Source organism: Vigna unguiculata, chromosome 11 (genome assembly GCF_004118075.2).
Source record: "Vigna unguiculata cultivar IT97K-499-35 chromosome 11, ASM411807v1, whole genome shotgun sequence".
Lineage (NCBI taxonomy): Eukaryota > Viridiplantae > Streptophyta > Magnoliopsida > Fabales > Fabaceae > Vigna > Vigna unguiculata.
Window position 1 is genome coordinate 7,857,546 of NC_040289.1, and position 8,634 is coordinate 7,866,179.

Genomic DNA, 8,634 nt, shown 5'->3' on the forward strand with positions numbered 1-8,634 from the left:
ACCATTTATTTCAAAAATGTCTTTAAATAGAACAAATTGACTAAAATGATGTATCAAAATCAAATCAACAACTCACATAACTAAACAATCATCGCAAAACTGATTTCAACTTGGATACTCAATATTCAACAATTCAACAACACAAACGATCACATTCTATCAACATACAACAATAATACTTACTCAAGACCACATAGATTGTAATTCTTTTCACAAATAATTCATCCAACCAAATATTGGTAGTAAATCAAACTAACTTCTCTTACCTCGATTGAAGAATCCTAATTCAACTTTGCTCCCAACGTCTCTGACTTTCATAAAATGTTCTACCTACATAAAGAATATCAATGATTTGAACATACTCTATTGATCAAAGACAAACAAATATTCCCTCTATAACTTTTTTAAGACACATGCAAGCATTGACATACTACATGCATAAAAATGTTCCTAATGACTCAAGAAAAGAACATAAATGTTTCTAATAACTTGTAAATTGTGTGTTGATATTAGAAAATTTGATCATATTTAGTTTTGAATGATTGCAAAAGTTAACTAGAAGATAGAGATTAATTATCTATTTATAGTGTTTTAAAAATGCAATTTGAAAACAATAATTGTACATATATAATCGATTAATTCAAGCGAGTAATTGATTGTTCTAACAAATTTTTGAAAATCATTTACGATGTTTGTCAGTTATAATCAATTACTACAAGTTTTAAACATATTCCTCATTAATTACATAAACAAATTTAATCGATTAAAAAATATCTCAATCTATTATATTATTAACAACTTGAAATCCTATAAAAGTTCTATATTTTAATCGATTATTTTTCTGAATAATCAATTATTCTATTCTTTCTTATGACCTCTAAGGAACCATTTAATTGATTAATGAAAATTTTAATCAATTAAAAACATTTAAAATTGTTTTACAATATCACACTGTGTAACCAGGTAATGGTTCTTAACGAGATGATAATCATTATTGATTGAACAAGAGGTTCCAAACGACATGCTCTCACACAGACCTATGTATGCTGCTCTGGTGAACTTAGCTGGGTGAGGGTCTCTGAATAAAAAAAACAAAGACAAAACACACCACGCACTCAGAGTCACAGGCCACACAACGCGAGCCACCACCACCATAGAGAAATACGCTGCGAGCTAGCACCACCGCGCGAGATTAAGAGAGGAGGGGCGCGTGACGCCACGCTACGGCAACGCGAGGGAGATTGAGATCAGGAGAGGAGGCGCCCGCGTCGGTTCCCAGAGCGGCGGTTCCCAGAGCGGCGGTTCCCACGCAGAGCAAGGAGGCACGCCACCACGAACAGGTTCGTTTATTTATCGCTTGATTTTGCCGTGATTTCCTGATTTTGTTTTGTGGTTATCCTGATTGTTTTGGGGTTCTACTGATTTCCCTGATTTTGTTTCGCCATTGTTTTGTGGTTGTCCTGATTTTGCCCTAATTTCCCTTCATTTGCCCTGTTTTTGTCCTTCTCGTTTCGCCATTGTGATTTATATTTACTGGATTTGATACATTCTGACAGGACACAACTTATGGTATAAATGGACGATACTGAATTCTCTTGACTATATTTGACCTTTATTGATGTTTCTGGAAATAAAAAGGTTGTCATCTAGTTGGCCTTTTTCGATGTTTATATGTTGTAGTTGTTTCAAGAGTGCATATTAGATTACCACAATAACTAAACAAGCTGAACAATGAAACTTGTTGAGTCAAATACCTTTTTATTCTATTGTTTGTCATTTGATATGGTTTGGATTGAATGATTTCCTTGTTTTAGTTTCAGAGGTACAAGTTTATATATGATTGTTTCACGGTGTGCTTGGTAGCTTTGGTAGGGACTTGAGTAGGATGGGATGCTTAGTGGAATATTTGAGTGTTTGATTCACCGCCCTTAATAGCTAGCTTGTAAGTTTTAGTTCTCCAAATGCTTGGGTGTTTATCAATTAGTATTAGAGTTGGTTGTCAATGTATTTGGAAAGGGTTATGGAGGCTTTTGACCCATTATAATCCCTACTTCAAAAATATTAAAATCCTAGTTTAAAATTTATATTTGTAGTTTAAAATATAATACCTAACTTTTATGTTGTGATAATATTTTTATTTTTAGATAGGATGAAGGAATCAAGAACAAAGAAACAGCCTGAAGGTGATTCTGAGATTTCAGCATGGGTTAGTAAAAGCCGCAAGTTAGAAAAGAAAAGAGCATTGCAGCTCTCAAAGATTTTTGAGGAGCAGGTTTTTCCCCCATTTATGTTGTACCTATATTTTATGATCTTTAAGATACTGTTTCTCCCAGTTTCAAATATGTAATCATTACAACATGCTAAAACTTTCGCAGGACAAAATTGCAGTAGAGGGAAGTGATGATGAGGATACAGCCCAACACACGGGTAAATTTCTCTGTTTCTGAATACCTAGGGAAGTGTTGATGAGGATACAGCTCAACAGCTTAGGGCATTTAAGCTTAGAGGGTTATGAATCTTTATTTGATTGTTGATAAAATATACTTGTATATTGAATATCTGACAGAAAACCTGGCGGGGCTGAAAGTTCTCCATGGCCTTGATAAAGTTATGGAAGGCGGTACAGTAGTTCTGACTATTAAAGATCAGCCCATTCTTGCTGATGGTGATGTTAATGAAGGTACAACTACTTGCTACTTATTCTGTAAGTTTGAAGTCTGTGAGTGATACATCATTAGAGTTTTTGTCTCACATGGCAGAGCTTGACATGCTGGAGAATATTGAAATTGGAGAACAGAAAAGACGAGACGAGGCTTATAAAGCTTCAAAAAAGAAAACTGGTGTATATGATGATAAGTAAGACATTCTAAATGTTGTCAATGTGCAATAATGTATGTATAGATTAAAATGAAGTAATGAAAAGGAAAGAGTCTTTATGAAGGTTGTTCTCTCGATTTCAGGTTCAATGATGATCCCTCCTTGGAGAAGAAAATGTTGCCACAGTATGATGATCCAGCTGCGGAAGAGGTTTGCTACTCTTGTTACATTCCCAAAAAGGATGATGAGCAACTAGATTTTGTGAATGCATGTACTCATTAGATTTTTTTGTTCAGGGAGTAACTTTGGATGATAAGGGACGCTTCTCAGGTGAAGCTGAGAAGAAACTTGAAGAGGTTAGTTATGCTTTTCTTTTATGAAATATTATGATAGCCATTCTATTCTTCTTTTCCTATTGCAATGGTCATTCTGTTTATCTGTTTTTCTTTTTTCTTTTTTTCTGGGGTATCTTTTTTCTACCTTCCAGCTGCGAAGAAGGTTAACAGGTGTTTCCACAAATACCTTTGAAGATCTTACTTCATCTGGAAAGGTATCATCAGATTACTATACTCACGAAGAAATGCTAAAATTTAAGAAGCCCAAGAAGAAAAAGTCCTTGCGGAAGAAAGATAAGCTAGATATTAATGCCCTTGAAGCTGAAGCTGTCTCTTCAGGATTGGGTGTTGGCGACCTTGGTTCTCGGAACAATGTGAGGAGGCAAGCTATCAAAGAAGAGCAAGAAAGATTGGAGTCTAAGATGAGAAGTAATGCTTACCAGTCTGCTTATGCTAAAGCAGAGGAAGCCTCCAAATTGTTGCGTCAGGAACAAACTCTCAATGTTAAAACAGAGGAAGATGAAACTCCAGCTTTTGTTGATGATGATGAGGATCTTCGTAAATCCTTAGAGAAAGCAAGAAGATTAGCTCTTAAAAAGCATGAGAAAGAAGGGGTATCTGGTCCTCAAGCTATCGCGTTGCTTGCTACCTCAAATCATAATAATGAGACTGATGGTCAAAACCCCACGGCTGGAGAGTCACGAGAAAACAAGGTGGTCTTCACAGAGATGGAAGAATTTGTCTGGGGTCTCCACATTGATGAAGGTAATTCTGATTTATTTGTGGTTTCTAATACAATGAATTTCATAGTACTTCATGAGTATGATTGTCCTGATTAAATTTAAAAGTGGATCAGTTTTCTTTTTTATCTATTTGGATTGCTGGAATTCTGTTGATTGTTTCGGAAATCCTCTATATAATATTTATTTCATTGTGCTCTTCTTGTTGACATCTTTGTCAATAACACAATAATTTGAATGTTTGTGATCTGATCTTTCTTTTTTATGCTCAGTACAGTAGGTGTTCTGACATATAAATGTTTTGTAAGCATGTTGGAAGTGTTATATAATGGGGAAGCTGATAGTAGATTAAATTAAACTTAGGCATGTTGCTTTCTACTTTTCAGAAGCACGTAAACCAGAAAGTGAAGATGTTTTCATGCATGATGATGAAGAGGCTATTGTTCCTGATGAAGAAAAGACTAATGAGGGTGGTGGATGGACTGAAGTTCAAGAAACTAATGAAGATGAACAACCCAATAAGGAAGACAAAGAGGAAATCGTTCCTGATGAAACTATCCATGAAGTTGCTGTAGGGAAAGGATTGTCAGGTGCTTTGAAACTGCTTAAAGATCGAGGAACACTTAAGGAAAGCATTGAATGGGGTGGCAGAAACATGGACAAGAAGAAAAGTAAATTGGTTGGAATTGTAGATGATGACGAGAAGGAAACTCAGAAAAAAAGGGAGATTCGCATTGAAAGGACTGATGAATTTGGGAGAATTTTAACTCCTAAGGAAGCCTTTCGAATGATTTCTCATAAGTTCCACGGTAAAGGACCTGGAAAAATGAAGCAAGAGAAGCGTATGAAGCAATATCAAGAAGAATTGAAGATGAAGCAAATGAAGAGTTCTGATACACCATCACTGTCTGTGGAGAGAATGCGGGAAGCTCAAGCACGTTTGCAGACCCCCTATCTTGTTCTTAGTGGTCATGTTAAACCAGGGTATGCTTTCAATTTTATGCAAACTTATAATTCCTCAAGTTTTAATTTAAAGATCTGTTTGCATGAAATGAATTGAGAAACTTGGAGCATGTTTGGTTTCGTGATTTAGTGTTAAAAGTTATTGTTGCAACAAGGAAGTTGAAACAGTGTATTGTTTTAGGAGTTGCATAACGGAACCTATTTTTATTATTTTCTGTGATTTATGGCAGTAAAATTAAAGTTCTTGTACTGAATTGTGCAAGTCTTTGACAATATCAAAGGAATTATGTAAATATAGCATGGTTTCTGTGTAGTTTCTTCTATCTTCTCTTATTTCCTTGTTTTGCTTAGTTAGTATACCAATGTATGTGACTGTTTGGTTTTATATTGGCAGACAAACTAGTGACCCAAAAAGTGGTTTTGCAACTGTTGAGAAAGATCTTCCTGGTGGCTTGACACCTATGCTTGGTGATCGTAAGGTATAATTCAGGGCGTGTTTAAGCTTTTATGTTATATTTTTCAGATGTTTATACATATCTTTTTAATTGTTTCAGGTAGAACATTTTCTGGGAATTAAGAGGAAAGCTGAGACATCAGGCTCGGATAACCCTAAAAAGCCTAAATCATAATTCCTTGCCCTGTGAGCGTAGAAGTTGGACCCATAGTGTTGTTCATCTATTCTGTTGCTGACTGCTGATGATTTGCAGCTGAATTTATAGTGTTAATTTCGTTAGTAAAACTTGATTTTCTTGAAAGATGTATGTTAGTAGAAATTTAAGGAGCTAGCAATCTGACAACTAGTTGAATTTTTCTCCATTCTAGAATTCGTGTTCCTTCTGTACAGATAAGAGTTTATTTTTAATGTATTAACTAAAATTTTGGATTTCTCTTTGGATAGTCTGGAACTTTATTGCTTTTAGGTCTTACCTTAGCAAAAACAGGACAAATTGTAACCTTGACTTCATACGGAGTTGATTATTTCAAAACTATACAAAATCTTCCTATAAAATTATTCACTGTTTTTTACTTTATCTTTAATATAGAATTACAAACTTTTTGATACGGAGTTGATTATTTCAAAACAAATTTAATGTTTTATATAAAATCTTCCTATAAAATTCTTCAATGTTTTTACATAATGTTTAATATAGAATTACAAACTTTTTTATTACAAGTATATATTATGTTTATTCTTTCTTTGATTTCAAATAAATAGGAGCATAGCAACGAGTTTGTGAAGTAAACCTAAGATGACATATGTATAAGATAATATATGCATAAGATAATATATGAATATAACATTCAGCGATTTTTCTATATAAAGGGAAAGATGCAATCCAGAGACAATTTGTCCAATTAGTTTTAATATGGTGATGCCTTAAATTAATTTCAGTTACAAACTATTGTAATCAACAACAATATTATATGTGTAACACAATTGACAAAGTATTTTTTTAATTTTACTCTTTCTTATTCAATAATAATATTCTAAAATTTCTTTATATTTGTTTGATTGAACAACTAATCAAACTAGTCTTCTCCATAACAAAATGTATAGCAATCCAAAAAATAATAAAGGAAAAGAAAGAAAGGCTTTAGACAATGAATTAAACTCTTGACTTTCATCTTCTAAAATAGTCTCTAATTTAACAAAACTCGATTGTCTTTGATAATGAGACTTTAAAAATGAACGATGCAGCTTCATTCACATAGCATTTGGATTTTGGATTTCTCATAATCATTTAAGACGATGATATTCAAGCAAGAATAATTAGAGAATGTTATATAGAAGAAGGTATTTAAATAATATTGAAGAAAGATGTTAATGAATTGAAGATGGTGGAGCATCGAGAAACTTAAGATATATAGTGAAGAGTGTTAGGTGTAAAGAATCTAAATATACTTTTATGCTAAAAAAGGACACCATTGAAGTCCAACCATGATAAATTTTATTTCTAGAAAAATTAGTTTAAATATTTGTTCCATGACAACTACATTTTTTATGGCATATGTTAAAATAAGACTAATTGTACCTGTTCGATACTATTTCGGTGCGGAACCAGACGATCTCAAGAACCCTCTGTGTCGAACCTCCTCCCGTTCCTCCCTGGACTCCTCCTAGATCTCCCTAACGTCTGCACTCCGGGGGTGGGGGTACCTGCAGGCACTCCGACGCTCAAGTCAGAAAGTGATTCGATATGAGACGTAATTGGTTCAGTGAGAAAAGTGTCCCTTTACCTGTTCACTAAGCCTTAATTTATACCAATTTCTTAATGGACCTTTATTATTATTTGCGGGCCGTTTGTATTCAAGGATCGATTCTTTCCCTTTTTGACTGAGGTTGCACGCATCGGTTCTTTCCTTATTGGCTGAGATTGTACGTCTGTGTCTTTGTTAAAGATCAGCTCTTTCCATTCTGAGATTTGTCCATCTGTACTTTTGTCAAAGATCAACTCCTTCTTTTTTGGGGTTTGACCGTCTGTACTTCTCAAATATCAATTCCTTCCTTGTTGGGGTTTGCCCGTCTGTACTTCGCCAAATATCAACTCCTTCCTTTTTGGCTGAGATTGTGCGCTGCTCCTCTGTACCTCTACGCCATAATCACATGTTCCATCTGCCACTCCCTTGGGCCGGGATGTACTCGGCCAAGAGGGTCGGGATGTATCCAGTCATCACACTTATTGAGCCCTCTGTGTTGTGTTGGAGAAAAGGTGAAAAACAGGTACCCCAATGACTGGGCGACAACGAATGTGCCTCATATTTGGGCCGGGGTGATCCCGGCCGTTTCTGTCTTATTGGGCCGGGATGTACCCGGCCATACACCAACACTAATGATATGAAATTCTTGAAAAAATGTTCTTTTTGAAGAAAAATGAAATTAAAATAGTCTAGAAAGAAATATATATTTTTGTGTTCTTTTAGAATCAACAAGGTTTTTTTACAAAATTTGAACATGCTTGTTGACTCATGGTGCTACATATGATCAATGATCAATGCGTGAATCACAACAAAAGTCATTTCTGCTCTACATATTTTTGTTGGTAATAATTTTAAAGTTGGACTAAGTTTTAATTTTTGTTGGTATTTTTAATTAAATCCTTATTAATTTTTTTTAATCTATTATGTGTTTAAAATTTTACATTTTTCTATCAAATTCTTATAATTAAATTTTTTCTATTAAGTTAGTGATGTGATTATTTGATTCTGTTATTTTTCTTAGTTATATTCACGTTTTAAAGAAATGTGATAATCACTTGTTGGGCTTGCATTTACCCAACTTTGATTCATTACTAAGTAACACGACTTGGTTTTTACATAAATATTGGTCAGCCCACTCTTAGGGTCATCTAACGAGTTGGCCTTGGGTTGACCCATGGTTACCAGGTTAGAAAATTTAGAGTTCTATTGTCTTTAAGGTCCTTGAGTAACAATTTTTTTTTGTTTAAAAAAAAAGGATGGGCCAAACAAGCTGATCCGTTAATGTGTCACGGGACTAGACATGACAAGTTGTATTTTTTTGACCTTTGTTGTGTTAAGGGGTTAGCTCATTCCAGTTTGTTTTCAACAGGCCAACAATGAACTGGGCCAAAATGAATCAGACTAAGTTGTTTTGTCATCGATAAGAGGAAGGCAAAAATGATATGCGAGAAAAAAAGACATGCGACCAAGAGGGACACTTACATGAAAAGAAAAAAGGATACTACATCAATTGTCCATTCAACTGATATAGTCTATTTTACAACTTTTTTTTAAAAAAAGCACTTATTATCAGTTCTCAG

General features: G+C 34.4%; 1 protein-coding gene across 2 annotated transcripts; it reads left to right on the top strand.

Moving 5' to 3' along the window:
• The first annotated feature begins 998 nt into the window (after positions 1 to 998).
• On the top strand, positions 999 to 5,742 carry LOC114169921 (SART-1 family protein DOT2-like). Of its 2 annotated transcripts, none has more exons than XM_028055319.1 (11): positions 999 to 1,340; positions 2,145 to 2,272; positions 2,376 to 2,427; positions 2,567 to 2,680; positions 2,760 to 2,856; positions 2,961 to 3,027; positions 3,114 to 3,173; positions 3,305 to 3,917; positions 4,279 to 4,876; positions 5,250 to 5,334; positions 5,410 to 5,742. In XM_028055319.1, the coding sequence occupies exons 2-11, from the start codon at positions 2,150 to 2,152 to the stop codon at positions 5,482 to 5,484; spliced, it is 1,884 nt and encodes a 627-aa protein (XP_027911120.1). In that variant the 5' UTR covers positions 999 to 1,340; positions 2,145 to 2,149; the 3' UTR covers positions 5,485 to 5,742. The 2 variants fall into 2 exon arrangements, with proteins under 2 accessions (XP_027911120.1, XP_027911121.1); XM_028055320.1 differs by having other exon boundaries at positions 2,149 to 2,272.
• The last annotated feature ends 2,892 nt before the right edge of the window (positions 5,743 to 8,634 follow it).

What these genes read in the sequence shown, in the direction of transcription:
- LOC114169921 (XM_028055319.1), top strand. Translation starts at nt 2,150, where the DNA reads ATGAAGGAATCAAGAACAAAGAAACAGCCTGAAGGTGATTCTGAGATT. An exon ending in GGATACAGCCCAACACACGG is followed by an intron (nt 2,428 to 2,566) that starts GTAAATTTCTCT and finishes AATATCTGACAG; the next exon opens with AAAACCTGGCGGGGCTGAAA. An exon ending in ACTGGTGTATATGATGATAA is followed by an intron (nt 2,857 to 2,960) that starts GTAAGACATTCT and finishes TCTCGATTTCAG; the next exon opens with GTTCAATGATGATCCCTCCT.